The following is a 22,300-nucleotide window of genomic DNA, read 5'->3' as shown; positions in this document are numbered from 1 at the left end:
ATTTTAATCACTGTGAGATAGTTGTCCTAAGGAAATATGTATGTTCTATTTCACTTGGAGTTCATGAATTTTTTAGCAAATGCTTTTTTGGCGGATCATCACTCTAGTGTTTGTGATATCAATGTTACCACATGTTTTTCAATGCTGGCATGTTTCAATGTATTCTCTGTTGCCATCGGCTACAGAAAACCGCAAGAAGAAGGACCTGATCCAAACACTCGTTGAGAAGGGCTATGAGTCAGACCCAGTCAAAGCATGGAAAGAAACGCAAGGAAAAGATGGTGCAGAAGAGGACCCTGGATCAGACGATGACAGCGCTGCTACTGCTGACTCCGGACGGGGCCCCGATTATGGCTACCTCTTGAGTATGGCTATTCTTAGTCTAACCAAGGAGAAAAAGGATGAACTCTTGAAACAAAGGGATGCTAAGGTTAGTCAGGGTTCTTTAGTTTGGTAGGTTATAGAGCAGGCTCTTACGTCCTCAACTAAATTTATTTAGATTTTTGCAGATCTGTAGGTTGTAGGACTTGCACATACCTAAATCAGTATTTCCTGCCTAGAAGCTGTTGTGGGTTTTGTAGCAAAAAGAACTCGAAGTTTTGAGGGGCAAGACTGAAAAAGATCTGTGGAAGGAAGATCTGGAAGCTTTCCTTTCCGCGTTAGAGGTATACCGTTCCGTTTAGTTGCAGCCATCACATCGGCGCTGTTGTGTTTGAGTTAATTACTTACAACGGTGTCCTGTAAGGATTTGTAGTTTGTCACTGCTCTGCAGGTGCTTGAGTAAGTTGATTGATAATGACTGATTCATAAACTGTCAGAGAATTGTGGCAAAGGAACTTTAAGCTAAACTGGCTCTTTTGTTATTCTGTTAAGAAGACCCGACTGTCAAAGGTTGTGGTTTATTATTCCGTTTAAAAGACTTGACTGTCAAAGGTTGTGGTTTATTATTCTGTTTAAAAGACTTGACTGTCAAGGGTTGTGGTTTATTATTCTGTTAAGATGACCCGATTGTCAAGGGTTGTGGTTTGTTATTCTGTTAAGAAGACCCGACTGTCAAAGGTTGTGGTTTGTTATTCTGTTTAAAAAACTTGACTGTCAAGGGTTGTGGTTTGTTATTCTGTTTAAAAGACTTGACTGTCAAAGGTGGTGGTTTGTTGTTCTGTTAAGAAGACCCGACTGTCAAGGGCTGTGGTTTGTTTTGCAGAAATATGAGGTTGAGAAAGAAAGGGCTGATGCCAAGTCTGCTGCCGAGAACGCTGCTAAAGCTAGCAAAGGAGCTCGGTTCAAGGTTGTCAAATCAGAAACTGCACCTTCAAAGTATGGGACACGAGTTGACCCGCCCCTTCCCACGGATAAGATCAAAGGAGCGCCAAAGGTATGTTACTATATTGGGTGATGAAACTGCTACTCTATGTTCTATTATACGTAAACTGGTACTTCAGTAAACTACTCTGTAGGTAAAACAATCGGGTAACACCGTGCTGTTAAGCAGTCTTTTATGTTTCAACGCTGTCAACCCATTGGTCAGCTACCCTGAAAAGCAAAGTGCAATTGTTTTTATACAGGTTTTTATACAATTATTTTTGTATGTTCTTTTTATACACCATAAAGTGAATAACTGTTTTTTTTAGATGTGGCCTAGTATACATTTTAGCCATTGACAAGAAAAATGATGCTTCAAGTTTCCTGAAATTTAGTTATTTTATTTAAAACCCTCCTTAACCACACGCTCACAGTTTGTTGACCTGAGTTTACCTTTGTTGACCTCATGGCTCAATCGAACATTTTACAGTTAAAACTTTGGTAATCTATATTTTTGTGATAATTCTTTCAACAACTTCTGGGAGATTGGTCCATTGCTTTATCCGGCTCCCTTTGTCTTCTCACCCGTCGGTTCGATCGGACCTCGAGTACTGAAACAACCCTCTTGGCTGTTTCACTTCGATGGCAGACTGTACAGAGCCACAAGAATCTGCCAAAATGCTGGTTCTGATCTGTGTTGAAACCTTATACGGCATCAAGTCTAACTCGCGATTCAGTTATATATGGTAACTCCTGAGATCTGCCTTCTTATTTGACAGTTTAAGTTTGATCATCTGTTCTAGAAATCAGATGCTAGACGCTAGCAACAGAAAAATTACTTACCTACCGCTTTATTAAATCCCTTATAAAAACATTTATTTCAGTATGTCATGCAATAGCCAGTTCTATTCCCTTATTTCAGCCTAAAAAGGAGAAAATTGATCCGAAGCAGAACAAGCTGGATTCTTTTGGATTTGGAGCTGGAGAGAACGATGACATAACTGAAGTTAAACCAAGCAATGGTAATTGTCCTCCCATGTTGGGTGCCCATTACATACCAAGTCGTCACTTCCATATGGCCAATAGACGTCGCGAGCTAAGTTCAACTAGACATTTGATAGTCTTTAGTTCTCAGGCCCTTGTTTGTCGAGGCAGTCCTATGTCGTCTCTTTCTCCTAACTGTGCTCTAAGGCTACTGGTATACAATTTCTCTTTGCTACATTTTCACTCTAGTTTTTTTTGTTATAAATATTTAAGGAGGCTTTGCAGATGATTTGTATAGGCTAACTCTTTTCTAACTGCAGACATACTTATGTTTTTCATCAAATTTCATATTTAGCATACAAACAGTCTGTTGCATTATTACTATGAAATATTGTTTTGTTTTTTATAACTATTTGCAAACAGCTTTTGTAATAGCTGATTAAAAAATATTTTGTACATTTTTTGTAATTTGACTCATGGTTAACAGAAAGAAAAAGTTCTCTCTGTGGCAAAGCTTTGTATTAATAAAGTACAAAGTTGAAGTTGTCGCCTCACTGGAGCTCTTTATTTGCTATAGGTACCCCGTATGCTAAAATATTTTGGTGATTGCTGGACCCTTTTGCTATTGGGTAACTTCTTGATGTTTTTTCAGAAAAATCTCAAAGTAAGGCAGCCAAAGCTGTTACCAAGCCAAAGGCTCCGCCCAAGAAGAAAAAAGAGCCCAGTGAATCACCAAAGAAGGCAAAAAAATCCAACCCTTGGGATACTGATAGTGATGATGACCTTGACCTTAACAGTAGCGGTCTAGATGATGACATAGTTATTGCTCCCCGGGAAAAAACTGGAGCTAGGCAAGGTAGATGTTTGTTTCTAGGCAACCACCTGTTTGTTTCAGTTTGAATCTGCAAGCTCTCTGTGATGTTGCCAGAAAAGGCTTCAAAATGTATCATTTTTAGTGCAGCTAAATGAGCAAAAAAAAGATGATTATTTTTATAGTATTTAAAAATGTTTGATAAGAAACATACATAAATAGTAAATAGTAGTTAAAGACTGATTTTCAAAACAGCTAGAGGGAGAGGACGAGGGAGGGAAAGAAGTTCAAGGCCGACTTGACCTGATTAGCATTCTACTCCTGAAAATAGAGTGATTAATTACATGTATGTCAACTGTAAAATTACTTTACTAACAAATATGTGGTCTTAAACAGAGGCTTACATATGCTTTCGATATAAGGGAAGGAACCAATAGCAGTAAATCCAACTGCTCGTGATGCTTTCTAGTTGACCAACCGGATGGTGGCTTACATAGATATCTTAACAATAATTACAATTATTGTCAACCTACAATCACAAATTATTCCATGAGAAAGTTGCTTATGATAAAACTAAAGTTGTCTGCTTTTTAATTCCTCTCACCACTTTTGCTGTGTTACTTTGGCATAAATATTTTTTACCTCGAAAGTCTTAGTTTTCAATTTGGATGGTCAAATAGACTAATCTGCTATGTTACTCTGGCAGCGGCAGCAATTTAAGGTCTGATGTTCGTCCTGTCACCGCTGCTGGCCTTTCTGTGAATCAAACTCAAACCTGTTGCTATAAATTAGTGGCCAGATTAGTATTGCTATAAATTCTGTGAATAACCCGGCAACGGCGCTGCGCTCAACTGCTTTATTTAAACAAACTTTTCCGTTGAAAAAATTAGCCACTTGCAGCTTGATAGTTGCGGAAGTGTTACATATGTTTCTTTGGTCCCTTAGAAGATGCTTATATTATATTTTCATTTCAAACCATCGCATATTATGCAAGTTGAAAGAATGATTTTCTGTGTATATTTCAAAGTATTGTGTGTCTATTTTTTTGCATTCAGCTTGATAGCTACATTATTATAGCTTGGTAGGTATTATAGCTTGGTAACTATGTATTATAGCTTGGTAACTATTATAGCTTGGTAACTATGTATTATAGCTTGGTAATTATGTATTATAGCATGGTAACTATGTATTATAGCTTGGTAACTATTATAGCTTGGTAACTATGTATTATAGCTTGGTAACTATTATAGCTTGGTAACTATTATAGCTTAGCAGCTATTATAGCTTGGTAACTATTATAGCTTGGTAACTATGTATTATAGCTTGGTAATTATGTATTATAGTTTGGTAACTATGTATTATAGCTTGGTAGCTATTATAGCTTGGTAACTATTATAGCTTGTTAGTTATTATAGCTTGGTAACTATTATAGCTTAGTAGCTATTATAGCTTAGTAGCTATTATAGCTTGGTAGGTATTATAGCTTGGTAACTATGTATTATAGCTTGGTAACTATTATAACTTGTTAGCTTTTATAGCAGCAACATGTGTATCGCATGGCAAAAGGTCAACTAAAGCAAGATGTGCAAACTAACAGTACATAGATAATGCCATATAAAATGGTTTGTATCCATCATAATATAAAAGTTTGTAAGAGCAACCAACAGATGAAGTAAAGTAGGCCTACATTTGAGATCTATGCTCATAAAGACATGTTGAAAGGTCTGGATAAACAGCAGTAGCCAAAGCTTAGCATATGAAAAATGTTAAACTTTCCATGCATTAGAGCAAGTTTTCTCATCTGTTTCATTTTAGTTGTTCGCAGCTAAAACAGTTTACTGATATATAGTGTAACTAGTATTGAAATGCTATACGCCAAACCATTTATTCGATTGTTTGCTAACTTTTGCTGTTTTTTGTTTGTTTTTTGACTCTCGTATGGCATAATTAGAAAAATATTTGTCTTTAGAATAAAATCATTGCCAATTAAGAAGTATAAATTAAAAATTAATAATATTATCCTAGGACACTATGTATTCGCGGCATATAACTTTCGTGTTTTCGCGGTGTCATCCTCTTGGGCGAAAATTTAATGAGCGAAAATAAACTATCATAACGAACGAGCGAAAACGCGAAGTTAATAGCTTTGTTCATTGATATCCACAATAAAATCGTCATATTAAAAATGCAGGCAATTTTCGTCTGTGGTTGGGATAAATGGGAAATTTCCGGTAAACTCATTATAGCTAATACACCGACTGAGCAGCATGGCAAAGCAAATTAAGATTATATCAGTTTAGTCACCGAATTTGCAACTGATGAGGATGAAAGTCTGGTAGGTCAAGTCATAAAATTGAAGAATAATTATTGTTGTGATGAATTTTATTATCAACCAAAAACAATATCAACCCTCATCTCGTCCAACCACATTATCTTTTTCACAGCCAACCATGTACAAATTCGCTACCGGCCTAGTGCCAGCCATTTTACCGAAATTGCCGATATTGCTTCATGATATGTATACAGTATTTTTTCAAGTTCTACTTTAATTATCTGTATAATCACGAAAATCTAAATTGGCTATTATGTCATCAACAACTAATTACCTGTTTTATGACTCGCGCGGGATAGTTAATGAACTCACAGAAAAATGTTCGTTTTTAGATTAGAAATTCTCAAACAAAAGTTTAAAATTGCTTCGTTATTTTAGGCTGATTTTATAGAGAAATCTTCAGACAACACAGTCAATTTCATAAAACTCTTAAAGACCGTGGGTTATGTGGTCAACAAATAATAAAATCAGGTTACCACGCAATTGCTGAAAAAGTCCAAAAAATGCGTTTATGGCAGTGGCCCCTAGAAAACGCATAAATGCTTTTATGGCAGCGTAAGGGTTATACAGTTTTGGGTGTGAAGGTGGTTGTTAGCTATCTATTTTCTTCTTCTTGGGATTCGAGTGTGAAAGTCACGGCGGGAGGGACCTAGGCGTCATTGATAGTCTAAGAAACAAATGGCAGCAAGTGATCAAATTGAATTGTCGATCTCACCCACACATTTCAACCTGTGGTTTACAAATACGAACTAGTCCCAAAATAATGTTTTTCCTTATTAGCAAACTGGACCTGAGGAATGTAATCTGTTTTTTCCACTGCATTTATTTTCACATCACTATATTTTCGCACTCATCAGAGCCGCGAAATTAAGTTGCAGCGAAATTTTACTCTGTGTGCTACTCACAAAACTAAATACTAGCGAAATATAAGTGTCCTAGGGTATATATTAATAATATATATTATATGAAGCCTGTGAAAGTAAGGTGTGAAGCATTGTTTCATATAAACTGAGTGCCATAGAATATATCATGAATACGCATGTACATATGCTCTGATTAGCTGAATGCTCAAATCCATCAGCACATACTTCACATTTATATACATACACGTATATATAGATAGACTAGCTGCATTACCCGCCTACAGGAACAAATTCACGTGCAGCATAAGGTTTATTGAGAGTTGTCTTTCATACTGTGAAACAACTCCAAATATGCAGTCTACTGAAATTGTTGCCCTGATCAGAGTTTGCATACACGTGTACATGTCAATAATGTTGGGGAGAACAATGGAAATCCGCAATGTGTTTTACAGCTAGATGCGTGTAAAATGTAGTAACTATTCTAGATTCATGTGTCTAAATTCATGCATCCGTTCACACCTGTCTATATTTGCAGTTGACGATCGCGCACTTCTGCCGCCGAGCCCCCGCCTCGGATGACCAGTCTTTACCCGCCGAGCAGTTGACAATCGCGCTCTTGCATTCGCCTCGCAATCAATCGCTTCGAAGTCGCAATCAATCGCCTTGCAAGCAATTGACCTGCACCCGCTTCGCAATCAATCACCTCGCGATCACCTCCCATTCGCCTCGCACTCAATCGTCTCGCAACCAATCGCCTCGCAACCAATCGCCCACACTCGCAATCAGTCACCTCGCACTCGCAATCACTCCCCTCGCAATCAATCGCCTAGCACTCAATCGCTTTGCAATCAATTGCCTCGCACTCACCAACCCATTCATCCGGAAAGCCGCGTCTAAAGACTCTCGCTGCACTCGGGGCGAAAAAGGTCTCCTGCGCATCCCCAAGTGGCGACACGGCCACAAACCGTTAGCTGCATTAACCCATCCATGGGAACAGAGTCATGTACAGCAAGAGGTTTATTGAGAGTTGTCTTTCATACTGTCAATCAACTCCAAATATGCAGTCTACTGAAATTTTTTGCTCTGATCACACTATGTATACACATATGCAGTCATATATGTCAATAATGTTGTGGATAACAATGGAAATCTGCAATACGTTTTACAGCTAGTCTACAATGCATCAGTCTCAAATCACTCAAATCGGAGTTGCCCTATTTGTGTACAGAGAACTGATATTGAAATTGATATTGCTAGGCAAACTGAAGTTCTTCAAACTGGCAGTATTGAAAATTTTTGCATGTTTTAAAAAATTATACAAGATCTTTTGCTATCGCCAGCATTTATTGAATGGAGACTTCTACATGCTTTAAAAACTAATCATAGCTCACCAGTTTTTCATCTATAGCCTTCTGACACGGTATATAATACAAACAGTAATGAGGTTGTGTCGATAAAATGTATATGTATAACAGCACAGACAGTATGATTTCAAGGCAGATACAGCATTAGCACCTTACAATAATAAAACACAACGCCAACATGATAGCCTTTTTATGAGATACAATAAGGATAACGAATGCATGAAAATATATATATATACTGAAAAATGTGTTAGAAAATGCTGCATGTGGTATAGCAGAACATGAAGAACAGCATGACATAACAATAACACAATGTTAGTTTAACGCAACACTTGCGGATAGACAACATTTTTTGTTTTTCTGTCGGGTGTATAAACAGTTTACGGTCTGTGCCTACTTTTGAGCAGGCGACGTACAGCTGGTCTAAAGCAGGATGACAGTAAGTCGATACCTGCTGCTCTCTTTCTTTCACCATCGCCTATCGCAACCCTCGGAGTACTTGTGCAAGCTCTGTAGTAGTATGTTACAGTAGGCCTACTTGTAGCTGGAAAAAAATTGGTAGAGATGCCCCGATTCTAATTTCACCAGCCGATTCAGATACCGATTCGATATACCGATTCTTAATGAAAAATAATTCGATTCAGATACCGATTCAGATTCTTTTGTGTTGCATAGATGTTCATTTTATTATGCAAGTATAAATATAATGCAAAGAAAATATAAATATTAATGAATTTATTTGTTTGTATTTATGAAAAAAGATATACATGTATATATATTCACATACTGACATACCGTGCATCTAATAACAAAACAGTCCATGTTTCTTGAAATATGTGATTATTAATGGTAATTACAGTTAGTGGTACAGCTTTCTCTGTGATAATGAAGTCTCTCTTCTACTGCTGAACAAACTGCTGCGCCTGTACAAGTCTAAAGCAAATAAATGCGTCTTTTAATTACCGTTAGTGATTCAATTATTTCAGTGAGTCGTCTTTATCTTCTATCACTATCGATGTAGCCAGTCGTACTGAAGGACTCGCACGCTACAGATGATGGAGGGCAGGCTAAACACCGATAAGCCACTGAGGTTATTTTATGCGATACAAACGATACATCATATCATCAGGATCAAGAGAGAGATAGATAACTTTATGCATCAACTGCTCAAATTACTTTCGCAATGCTAGTAAATAGAAACATTACACCGCATTCTTGTTGCTCGTTATGGTTCTCTTGTTCGTGATTGGCTGCAACAAATCATATCGCTGTAATTGGGAAATACCGCATTTGGTGATTACGTCTTGACTAAAGCCAAAATATTGCGCAGCTGTGTGGATGTTGATTAGGCTATAGACATGAAATAGATCGTGTGACAGGCTTGGAAATCATTAGATAAAAGCAAGGAACTTGCAGCTGATGATGTGTTATTAAAGTAGCAGGCTAAAATACAGGTTTCTGCTAAATAGTTGATATGTAAAAAGTATCTGAAGTGTCCGATTTTTTAAGAAAAGATCGGCCGATACCGATTCAGATACTTAATACCCATATCGGTACCGATTCCGATATTGAAATCGGGGCAACTCTAAAAATTAGTAACTCAGCTGCTGAAGGAAATGAACATGTCCCACTTTCACGAACAGTGGCAAATCCAACGTTATTAAGTAGTTGAGATGTGGCAATTCATAGACAATACACTACAACATTGAATGAGAAGTACTTACATTTTTGAAGTAAAAATTTAGTAGGTAAAGCGCACTAGTAGTACCCGTGCAAGTTCTGTAGCACTCATAGCTGGGAAAAAAGTAAAAGTAACTCGGCTGCGGAAGGAAATGAACATGTTTACTATCACAAACAGTGGCAAATCCAACGTTTTAGACCCTCTCATTGAAGTAGACTCATGCGTTTTCTATGGTTGACCGCGTAGACACATTTGTGCGACTTTCCCAGCAATTGTTAGTAACTGAATTTTTTTATTCGTTGATAACATAACCAACGGTTTTTAGGACTTTATGATTGTGACAGTGTTGTCCTAAGATTTCTCTTTAAAATTAGCCTAAAGTTTAATATTCTAATCTTTGTTTGGGAATTTCCAACATGAAAACGAAGATTTTTTGTGTAAGTTTATCAAACACGTCCGAGTTAGAAAACAAATAACTACTTATGTTGATAACATAGCCGATTCAGATTTTTTTGGTAATACAGATAATTAAAATAGCAATAGCAGCGCCGACTCTGATGGTGGTGGAAGTAATGGTTTTGTAAGAATAAGGAACATTGTAGAGGATCGTTTTAGCTTTGTAGTTTCTTATCGCTTTATCAATGCACAAAGTATGGATACAATGAATTTTTTGCATAGCAGTGTTTGTTAACATGTTGGCAAACTGAAATATTTAACCAAAACAAACATTCTAGATGGAGTTTGAAATTGAAAAAATATTGTATACATATCATGAAGCAATATCGACAAAATGGCTGGAAGTAGGCCGAAAGCTAAATTTGTACAGGGACGCAAGTGAAATGGTTATGTAGTGGAGGTATGGCAATTCATAGACAATGCAACATTGAATGAGAAGTACTCACCTTTTAAAGTTCTCACCTGATGTATAAATTTAGTAGGTGAGAACAGTGTTTTATCCAGTGGCCTCAAGAAACAAACGTTCGCATGACCTTCTCGGTAAACGTTGACAGTAAATATTAATCACAGGTAAATTACTACTCATTAATTTATTTTATTTAAGGAGTAGTACATTTGTATAGCTGTATGGGCACTTTTGTATAGGCCGTGGAACTCAGGACGGTGCTTTTTAACACGGCAGCAACTTTGCTTTTTAAAACGGAACAGTGCTGTTGGGCACTGGAAAGAGGCGGAGATAACTAACCGGAGAAGACGTCATTTTTGTGTGAAAACGATGAATAGGTTATGTATAGAGGCACACTAATCGGAGATTCCTGTTAATGCGCCCTCGCAATGAAAGAAAAAACTGCAGAATAGCCGCACCCTTACATAAGCCGCATGGCCCACAAACCATCAGAAAAAAGTAGCGGCTATTAGTCCGAAAAGTACGGTACTCTATAAGGCGGACACATACATACATACACGCACAGACAACGAATGCTGTTTATATAGTAGATAGATTTACAAAGCTGCACTGTTTCGGAAATATATATATACAGTGAAACTCGGATAACTCGCCCTCGGATAGCTCGAACACATGGTTAAACCATAACTGTCACGAACAACTTTTATTGTATTTACTAGGTAAATAAGACACGCTGATTCCGATTTTGTACTCAAAATAAAAATTAGTCCACTAACCTTCAAAGTCATTTAGGCTTTTTTAAAGCGTTTCAATATCCGTTTCGAAAACAACACAATCGGCATTACAAGCTCTGCCCATAAATATGTGACGAAACCTAGCTTTTTCAGAAACGGAAGTTAGGAAAGTTTAGTCCAATCTAGAATAATAGAGATGGGTGTCTTAAAACCCATTATTATCTAAATCCAGCCTGTAAAATAATTTTAGTTTTTTATGAAAGGGATATAAACTATTTAAAATTGCTCGCAGCTTGTTACATGACGTTTAAATGGGCTGGACGCCGAGAAAAACGAGCTCAAAAAGCGCGGTTTTATCACGAGCTAGCGTTGTTATCGCGCTTTTTAAATATGCATTGCTAACTAGCTCATCTACCTTTCAGAAAAGATTGATATTATTTTTAAAGCTGGATTTAGATATTAATAGATTTTAAAACACCCATCTCTATTATTCTAAATCGGTCTAAACATCTCTACGTAATTTCTGTTCCTAAAAAGCTAGGTTACGTCTCGTATTTATGGGCGGAGCTTGTTATGCCGATCGTGTTGTTTTCGAGACCGATATTGAAACGCTATAAAAAAATCCTTTATTACTCTGAAAGTTAGTGGCCTAATCTTTATTTTGATTACAAAATCGGAATCAGCATGTCTGATTTACCTAGTAAATACGATAAAAGTTGTTCGTGGCAGTTATGGTTTAACTCGAACGGATTTGTTTGGTCCGTTCCCACCCAATGATAAATTGCTGTAGATAACTCAACCTTAACTTCGTTAACTCAAACAGTTTTTTGCCCAACGGCTACCGAGACGGTTGTTATCCCTTTAGAACAGTGGTTCTTAACCTTTTCCAGTGTATTTCCCACTTTGACAAACCACACTTCGATATTTCCCCTCTCTAACAGCCAAAAATTGTGATATTTTTGCCACTCTCAGATTGCAGGAAGACGCTTTTCAGATAGCATGTTGCGATACAGTCAAAATAAATCAATTAATAATTGAACAGTGATAGAAATCATATTTTATGGATAGTTTGTCATGATATACTTTTTATTTATGGAAAAATAAAGTTCAAGATAAACTCAACAATAGAGTAATTTAATGATCCAATAAGCTGCTTGATACATCACGAGGCTTGGTTTCCGTATTAATACAGTGGTACCCACAATAAAAGCATGTATCTGCACCATGTATGTGGTGAAAATACAGTACAACAGCTATATCCTTGAAATGCGTGTAATCAATATTCTCAATCTGAAGTTTGAGAATTTCCCACCTCAAATTTCCCACTGGTGGGAAATTTCCCACTGGTTAAGAACCCCTGCTTTAGAATATCACTTTATTCCAAGCCATAGAGATAAACATCAACTTTTAGTAGTTCTTAGGCGTCATTATTACCGCTATCCGCAATTCTATTTCGTTAACGACACGTATATATATATATATTGAAATGTATCCTACTTGGAACTAAAATCTAACTTGAAAGATAAGTAAACTATTTAATTTTCTAATTTTTATTTATATATACATGTATATACAGTGAAACTCGCCTAATGTATATGTTTTTTATTACTTGAGCTTCGTTTGTTTGTTTTAGGTGATGTGACTGCCAGGACGTTTTTAGATTAAAATAGGCAAAACCTGATCGCGATTGAAACTCTCAGAAAAAAAGACATATTTTTCTTTTGAGCTTTTTAACAAAAACCAGTTTTGCCGATTTTTCTTAAAGTTTATCCTAAGGTTACCTGGTTTTTCCTTGCTTGCGGAGGGCTATCCCCAAGCGGATGTTTGGTAAAATGTAATTTTTTGCAAACGTTTAGAAAAGTCGTTAACGAAAATATTTTGCCGATAGTGGTAATAATGACGCCTAAGAACTACTAAAAGTTGTTGTTTATCTCTATGGTATGGAATAAAGTGATCTTCTAAAGCAGTAACAACCGTTTCGGTAGCCGTTGGGCAAAAAAACTGTTCGAGTTAACGAAGTTAAGGTCGAGTTATCTAAAGCAATTTATCATTGTGTGGGAACGGACCAAACAAATCTGTTCAAGTTAACCATGTGTTCGAGATATCCGAGGGCGAGTTATCCGAGTTTCACTGTATATAGATAGATTTACAAAGCTGCAGTGTTTCGAAAATATATATATTTAGATAGATTTACAAAGCTGCAGTGTTTCGAAAAACTTAGGATGTTTAAGAAGTTACTTCAAATGTTGTGTCAAATATTGGCTAAGATTTTATGTTGTAAAATTTCTATATGAAGATGATTAAGTCGAGGTTTGACGGGGTTTTAAGATAATCGAACGGTTTCAGATTCTGAGTCAATTGTTTATCATTAATGTATTTTTAGCTGCTGCCAAAACATCCAAGTATAAGTTTGATGATAGCGACAGCGATGGAAGCTCTTCCAAGTCTGACAAGAATGGTTCCTCGCCGTCACCTAAGGTCGTCTCTCCTAAGAAAACTAAAGCTGCATCACCCGTTAAGAGTCCACCAAAGAAGTCAAAAGCACTGTCAGATTCAAGTGGTAAGGAATTGGAGCAACTGCGCCATAATTCAGATTTGATGATACAAGTTTTAGGGTCATATTCTCACTTTGGTGACTTTGACATGCAAACTCTGATGCGTCTCTTGTCATTTCTTATGTAGATATCATATCACTCAGTGACAGCGACGCAGATTTAGGTACAAAAAAGAAACCGGCTGTTAAAGCTGCTTCCAAGCCTGCTGCTTCTAAACCCGCTGCCTCGAATCGTGGTAGAAAACCGGCAGCTAAAAAAGCGGAACCTGCTGCAGCCAAAAGAAAGGCACCTGTCAAAGCTTCAAAAGGTAAGTTTGTGGTGTCTGCATCGTGAGGCAAGATGGAATCTGGTTAGACTGGCTAATGATTTGTGGCAATGATGAACAATTTTGGATTTGATAAACACATCGCTGGTCTAGCTTGTTGTTTATCATAAGTTATATGGCTCGAAGCCATTTATGAGAATTTCTTTGGTAAGAAGCTTTTACTATAGAATTTTCCTTACTGTCAAAAAGATACGCAAGCAAGCCAGTTTGGACTGTGGTTTCTATGTAGAGTTTCATATTGAGCCAAATATTTTAGTTATAGCCTACAGTTTTTACACAGGTTGCGTAGCAACTTATAAAGTACTGTGAATGTGATCTATACGAAGGGGAGGGTTGAGGCTAATTCGTGTTTTTTTCATTTTGTTGTGGTCAATGCTGTTCTACTGTAACCTTGATAAGTGAGGGAACTTTGCACTACTTTACCCACTGGTTGAGAGGGTATAGAGCTGGCCATAGTTGGTATTAGCACTAGTAATAATAGGAACTTATTAAGTATATCATGAGTATACAAGGATATGAATACAACCATCAGTTGAGTTCCATGACCATCTGTAATATCTGATAGGAGACGACAGCAAGCAGCCCAAACTCTCCTTTGTTAAACTCACCACCAAGAAGGCTGCCAAGGCGGATTCCTTCACTATAGATACTTCCGATGACGAGAAAGGTATCTTCCGTTTCCTACTTCACAGTCGCACACTTTGGACTACTTTTGCTGTTGTGATGTCATTTTTGTAGTCGACAGCTGGTACTGTCAGTATTGAAATGCTATTTATATAACTGGCATAAATTATACTTAGGCATGTTAGAAATATTGTCTCTACATTTAAAGTAATTTCCAGCATAGGATGTCCAAGATTTTTCGAACGCTGCAATTTGATAACTCAATTCATTTTCACATATTGCTCAAGTAACATGGACTAATTCTTTATACCTTTTGTACCCTTTGTCTTATTTTAAATTCATGCCCTCCCTAAGATGATGGATGTAAGCTGTAGATATGGGAGCAAAGAGAGACAAAGATTTCCTTCGAATTAAAATAAAAAATAACAAAAAACACGAGCAAGAATCTTCAGTTAAACTTTAAAAAGTCTCCGAAGCCATTTAGTTAGCGGGGGAAAAAAGAGCCAGAGATGAGTGAAACTAGAAAGGCTGGTTGTGATATTTAGTGATAAACTTTATAATGTACCAAATATAACACTAAAAATATTTAAATACATTGTTTTAATTTAAAGTTTACCTAGTCTAAGCTAGACTAGCTCGGTATTTATCACAGCCCATCTTGTATGGCGCCAAGGCAATTCACTTGTTTAACCCCCGAGTCAATATGATGAAAACCTTGATTACTACTTAGTTTAGTTTCCTACATACAATATAACTTTATAACATAAGTAGGTTTAGTAAACGTCTTCAAAAAATTTCATCAGTTGTTACTGTATCGTTACACGATTCGCAATTCATCAGTTCACGCTTTAATTCCTTATTCATATTCATATTTAGGTTTTGACAGGTGGTGTTTAGGTTTTAATAGGTGATATTTAGGTTTTGATAGGTGATCTTTAAGTTTGGACAGGTGATGTTTAGGTTTTGATAGGTGATCTTTTGACAGGTGATGTTTAGGTTTTGATAGGTGATCTTTAAGTTTTGACAGGTGATGTTTAGGTTTTAATAGGTGATATTTAGGTTTTGATAGGTGATATTTAGGTTTTGATAGGCGAATCTGCACGATGTTCCAATCGCACGCGGGTATACGAAAGGAAAAGGGGGTAATAAATACTGCAGAGCTTTGACTCATTTTTTATACCCTGTCACACATCATGTCTAATTCCTTCCCTTTCTAGTCGAGCCACCCAAGAAGAGTGCCCCGGTGAAAAGGCCAACCACAAAGAAACGTAAGCCCTCAGAATCAGAGTCAGACATGTCTGATTTGGAAATAAAAACGAAAAAGTCTGTTGCGAAGGTATATTTCTCTCTTATCTACATTCTTACTCATTTACAAATGCATTTGTAAACTCTGCCGGATACATGACAAGGAGTTGTCAGTATAGCTGGTATATGGCAAAACGAAATACTAGCTTTGAAAACCTCACACTCATGGATCAAGCTCCTGGCTATGACTATTTTTAATGTTAGTAAAATGAAATACAGCGGAACCCCAGTTCTCGACTAACTCGGTTTTTGACCAAAAAATGTGAGATTTATTCATCTCGGATCTTGACCATAAATTCGGTTTTCGACCAAACTGGATCATGCGCATTGGAATTAAACGTTCTGAACAGCTTCTGAAACAGCTTGTTTATACGTTTAATGACGTCGTTTTGAGCCACTTTCGGAAGGTTCTCAAACAAAGGGAGAAGTTTCGCGTCATAAATTCTTAAAGGTTGACTTGCAACAAAATTCACATTACAGTTATTTGATATCAAAAGATTCACCATGTCTTACTCAGTTGTGTTGTAGGTGCCAAATAGGTGGAAATGTGATTACAAGCTCTTAAAAGCTCAAAAATGAAAAGCCGTCGTAGATTGGAATCTCCTTATTTCTCTGACGTAGTCATGAAATTTATTGTCTTGTCACGTGATGTTCTCACGGGAATTGAAAGGCCAATAAAAAGCTCAATATAAAACTTATCGTAGCACTTGTTTATGACTAGTCATAGATGCTCGCTACTTTACAGTTTTGTTTCGGTTTGGTCTAATCGGTAAGTCGTAATCTGATCATGTAACCCAATACTTCGCAAATAATTTCTGCAGCACTTTTCGATTATCACAAGTGACCAACAGGCTCGTCATGATTATCAGACAATGATGTGTACTCCTTCAAGCTAAGGCTAAAAAATTAAACGCATTTTTACGGTAAGTTATAAGATATCAGTGCTAAAAGCGACAGCATTACAATGACGATAAAACAGACGCGTAAGAACAATAGACATGGTTTTATTGAATGTGTGAAGTATATTTGTGAAAATATTTCGATGAATACGGTTGCATGAAAGTGTAAACAGAAACCATCTACCACAACTACGTCACATTTGAGCCGTTTTGGAAAGAGAATACAAACTACGGCGGTCTTGTGTGGCTGCGATTAACTGTTCGTTTTTGAGCTTTTAAGAGTTAGTAATCACATTTCCACATATTTTGCACCTACAACACAACAGAGTAAGACATGGTGAATCTTTTCATATTAAATAACTGTAATGTGAATTTTGTTGCAAGTCAACCTTTAACCAAAATAAGGTGCCATCTGGGAGGACGTCGCCTCTACTGAAGAGATTTTCTGGGGAAATAACTCCTCCAGTCGAGTTACCCTAATTGTTTTGGAGGAGGACTCTTTGCCAAAGATGTGAAGTAAACGTGCCATTGATGTTTTTTATTTTCTTTTTCACACGAGTTTTCATGTGACTGATCTGTTGCATTTTTTTGCTGTTTAATTATGAATTTGTGCGATTTTTGGTATTGTATCGTAACCTTTAACCTTTAATGTTTTAAGAGCAAAGCATACGAAATGTTTACTTTTTGTTTTCTTTTTTAATAATCATAGATAGAAAACCTTTTTTTAAATGAAACACGATATAAATAGATCTACCCATTTTTATTTATAGTATACAGTACAGTTTATGGTGGAAAATGTTAAGAAATACTTTACTGAATTCGTTAAATCGATTTGGAACGGATTAAAATTTACATACATTAATTCTAATGGGACAACTTGTTTCGGATTTCGAACAACTCGGTTTTTGAACAACCTTCTGGAAAGGATTGTGTTCGAGAACCAAGGTTCCACTGTACTAGCTTTGAAAACCTCACACTCATGGAGCGAGCTTCTGGCAGCGACATTTTTCAGAAAGACAGACAAATGAAATACTGATGTCAATGCTGTGCACTAGCGAATGTGTACACATTAGAAAAATGAGCTCATGTTGACAATTTCTTATATCAATATTTATAATGCATCATAACAGGAATATTATTAACTTGTAGATATACTTATTAATGAAAATTTGCTGTAAAAATATGATTATTACGAGTAATACTTACTGAGCGCTGTTATATGTTATTAGTTTATAGATTAGTTTGTCGTGCGATGTAAACCTTGTGCATATGTGGGCCAAGGTCAAGGACAATATGCAAATAAGAAAAAGTCAGTATTGTATTTATTTATATGCCCCGCGTTTTTTTAGTAGTGGTTATAAAACGACATTAATAGCCTTATGCATTTCAACTCGCGGATTGCATTAGCACTGAATTCCTCCTTCGCACAAACTAGAAAGTTGAAATTTTTTGATATAAAAGAGTTGTTTTTAAAAATCATTTTTAAACAATCGGTAGCTGCCTGTTCTGTTTTTATGAATAAGCATTTTTATTGGACGGTTTTTACCTTATCTTGTTCAAAACCGAGTAGATTTAGTATAATTATATACCGCCAGTATTTTGCAAAGTTAGCGAATCTTTCTGTCCATTTTCGTGACCGAAGATATCGATACAACCTAGTATTTGGTCGAAATTACAGAAAAATGTTATTGAAATTCTATCTGTTATTTGCTAGCGGTGAAGCATTGATTTTGTGAGCTTTGAATTAACTGTCAGGCTAGTTTTACATGAACTGTTAAATATCACCATCAACACATAAAACTGGCAGGAGATTTCATGTGATGACACAGCGGCTCGAGTTTGGATAACCGTTTCATCGACCCTTCAACTTTTGCTTTTTGTTTCAGAAAACAAAGAAAGGGGACGACTCTGATGACTCGTTCAGTTTCAACACGTCTATACCCGTTACTTCACGACAGACGACTGCTAGAAAGAAGGCTGTTAAATACGTGGAGGACAGCGACAGTGACTTTTAACAAGCTACTCGGCGATCCGCTTCTTACACCGTACATGAAAACACTCGACATACATGTTTAACTTTATTTAGTCAAAATTTTGATTATAATTATTTTGTCGATCTGGGACATAATATGTTATTTTATATTGATTACTGTATTTCCTTCAGAGCAAGATTTTGCATAAGCACTTGAGTGCTTGCTAAACTTTACCCTTTTATGTATATTTTACGCAATGTATGCAATTTAATGAGTAGTGTCAGCATAGCTTCTTATATGTGAATTGTATTTCTCATTGCTTTCATTATTGTTGTTTGTAGTCATCTCTCATTAGAATAGCGCTAAGTTTCAGGTTAATGACAATACATTTGTTCGTTATATTCCACTGGTACCACGCCCGTTTCCTGCCAGGAGTTCTATACATCTTTCAAACCTAAAACAAATATTGTATAGCACATCGAGAAAAGTATATGTTGCTGGCTGGAGAGCTCATTACTCTTGGGATTTGTCTCATCTTGTATAGATTAAAGAGGATTTAGAATGTACTGTTATATCAGGTTGGTGTTTTAGCTTCTTCGTAATGAGTGTGGTATAGACTCCCTAGATGGCTGCAATTAGTGCTGCCGATCATGCAAAGTGTCTCTGTAAATGAAGAAAGGCAGTAATTCATTCTGATTCTTTTCAAATATGCCTTATCTGTTGCACAGAATTTATTTATAACACAAACTGTTTTAATATGTGTTACAAATAGTTGTAATACAATTTATTTGCAACACTAATTGTTTGTAATATTCGTTACAAATAGCTGTAATACAATTAATTTGTAACGCAGAAACAGTCCTGTTTCACCCACAAGATAGAGCAGTAGAATTTTATTGAGCCTTGGCTATTGTTGATTGTGCTCAAAACAAGCTAATGATTTAGGCATGTTTACGAGTAAACTCAGCCAAGCTCTAATCGCTATTCTCTGCTTATATCAATCTAACTGACCCAAGACTACAAGACATTGTAATAAAACATTGTAATAAGATATTGTAATAAAACATCGTAATAAGATATTGTAATAAGATATTTCAAGTAGTGAGCCTTCCAATGTATATAGATACAAATGCCCAATTTCCCTCAGGACTGTTGACCCCTTTTTATATGCAGCAATGTATTTTAATGTCTTCATTAAAAACATCAATAAAGAAAACAAATATACATGTATGTGCACACAAATGACAAATATACGCAGTTTTGGAAGATGACTCCTAAGAGAGTCCTAACCATTCAGTATTCTAGCTCTTACAATTTGTTTAAAATTTTACACTAAATACACTGCTTTGCGTACCATTAAAATAGCAACCTAAGACTTCTCTCCTTTAATCCCTATGTACAGGCAACTAGTTACTGATGGGATAGTCTATCAGGGTCTGATGATGAATTGGCCAATTCAAATTTTAACAGATAACCGAAGGCTTTGCAGGATAATTGCAGAATGGCCAAGAAAAAATTTAACCTTTAAAAGTTTTGTATTTCAGCGCTTACAATTAGAACATAGCAATAAAACTAGTAAAATAATCCTAGACTATGCTGCTCGCTTGAGCTACAATCCCTAGGTACTTTCTACATGCTAACCTAGCTAGATGAGTGTTTGTGTATTTCAGAAATACATGTACATAAGTTTTAACAGATGAAGCCAAATATTTTTTACCTTTCTGCTTAAATTAACGAAAATTGTCTTTCAGCTTTTACATCTGTTGTACCTTTGCTTTATGTTTATTACTTGCTTAACAGCTTAGTTTACAAGATCTTCAAACTTGTTTACCAAAAATATTCAATTCTCGTTTTTGTCTGTACTCCTCCATCAGTAAGGAGCGGTCTTTTTCTTACATACATTTGGAGATCAATTTTTGTCCACGTGCTTTCATCTCGGCATGCATCATACACACCACGCCACAACTCTTTTTTTCTATGCTTTGTCCAGTTGTTTAAGACCTTACCCAAAGCACCTTAAAATGCAGCGTATCAACAACCCGGGGCGTAACAAGAAATGCAAATATTGGAAGAGCTGTTCCATAATCTTTTTACACGTTGATTAAATAAAGGATGATATTCATGCACTCCTAAACAAGCAGCAAACAAGTCGACTGCCAGCTTCAATCAAGTGTCACGAACCAGAGACATACTATAGGCCACAGACCTAGTCAGCCATAATATCTGAAGGTGATAAACTCTCTTCCACATATCCTGCATTGTCGAGAACCTGTAGGTCATTCCTTCTTTTCTAAGAGGAACTGGAGAAACCCGTTTCTCCAGTTCCTCCTAAAAAAAGATGAACTGGAAAAAAAGGAGAAACTGGTGCATCTTCCTACAGTTCCTCCTTTTTAGGAGGAACTAGAAGAAAAGGAGGAACATCTTTCTTTTTATTACAGGAAACAACGATAAGACCTTTTTACATTTGACCTTGTTTAGGGTCATCAGTCATGAGTTGTATATGTTCTGTTTGTTGCCATTTCTTTGCATCGATTGCAACTTTATGGATTGAATATCAGAGGCATTTGAGTATCACATCACCTCTTTGTTTAATACATTGTGCACACTTTATTTATGGTGAAACACCGGTTTTATTCACTGGAATATACACTATACTATTAGGTTAGTTGCTGCCTCTTTCATCTGGCTCACTCACTTCTATATGAGTCACTCTTTCCTTTTCGACTCGCTCTGTTATCATTCTTGACTTACTCTCTTTTTTCATAATTCAATATCTCCTCAACTCACTGTCTTCTCTCAAAACACTCTTCTCCATGATTCACCTTCGTCTCATTCTCTCTTCCCAATTTCTTCTTAGATGATCCAACCTTCTCTCATTTTCAAAGATTCATAGTCTGCGTTGAAGTGTAAACCTCCTATATTATTAGATACACCAAACATTACATCTGCCTGATTTAACACATAATACAAGAATAACAAGTAACAATAGTAACAGGACCCAACAAGGCAAAGTTTGTAGCAGCCAGAGCGTCTGCTGCTCTAGTCTGAGAGCCTTCACCCTTCTAGATCATATTGTACCATATCTACAGTATATCCAGCATCACCACATATGTAGTCGTTATTATTTCCAGGTTTCCATGACCATTTCTTTGTAGATGTTTTTAATTGAGAAAATTATTAAAACTTATTCTTCATCAGTTTAACAGTCGCTAGAGGCCATTTCGATTATGAGAGTGCGCAAATCGCATAAAATACAAAATTGAAATTGTAGTAAAGCAATGAATTGAAAGTGGTAGTTCAAAAAACAAACTCTATGAAATGAATGGCGGCCCTGAGAAGCGCTGTGGGAGAGCAACTCCATAGAACTAGCTAAGCATGGTGAACTGCTGAAAGGATGAGGTAGCCGAATGTATGTAGGCTCTACACAAAAGACTTCTGGGATAACCCAGAAAAAGTGAAAAATAGCATTTGAAGAAATTGATGAGAACTTTTAAACAATTGACAATCTTTGACGGATTTATTCATAGGCTACTGTTTGCAGGTTAGTGAAATATATTTGTGTTCACGGCTGCCGGAATAAGGGAAAATCTATTTCAATTAGTTAATAGTTGCTGAAAATTCCTTTGCTGAAAAAAAAGTTGCTGAAAAAAAAGAGATATTTCTCCTTTTTTCTTTACACTTTTTCG

General features: G+C 36.4%; 1 protein-coding gene across 1 annotated transcript in view; it reads left to right on the top strand.

Annotated features, from left to right (window-relative positions):
- Nucleotides 1–19,020, top strand: part of LOC137405926 (DNA topoisomerase 2-alpha-like) — a 55,046-nt gene extending 36,026 nt beyond the window's left edge. Inside the window, exons 23-32 of the mRNA XM_068092395.1 lie at nt 186–430; nt 582–665; nt 1,205–1,375; nt 2,225–2,324; nt 2,939–3,142; nt 13,317–13,493; nt 13,616–13,795; nt 14,379–14,480; nt 15,655–15,773; nt 18,528–19,020. Of these exons, the coding sequence (XP_067948496.1) occupies nt 186–430; nt 582–665; nt 1,205–1,375; nt 2,225–2,324; nt 2,939–3,142; nt 13,317–13,493; nt 13,616–13,795; nt 14,379–14,480; nt 15,655–15,773; nt 18,528–18,656 (1,511 nt within the window). The 3' untranslated portion in view covers nt 18,657–19,020. The remainder of the gene's footprint in view (nt 1–185; nt 431–581; nt 666–1,204; nt 1,376–2,224; nt 2,325–2,938; nt 3,143–13,316; nt 13,494–13,615; nt 13,796–14,378; nt 14,481–15,654; nt 15,774–18,527) is intronic.
- The last annotated feature ends 3,280 nt before the right edge of the window (nt 19,021–22,300 follow it).

Source organism: Watersipora subatra, chromosome 10 (assembly GCF_963576615.1).
Source record: "Watersipora subatra chromosome 10, tzWatSuba1.1, whole genome shotgun sequence".
Lineage (NCBI taxonomy): Eukaryota > Metazoa > Bryozoa > Gymnolaemata > Cheilostomatida > Watersiporidae > Watersipora > Watersipora subatra.
The sequence above is the reverse complement of the archived record's forward strand: the minus strand, read 5'-3'. Positions and strand labels throughout refer to the sequence as shown.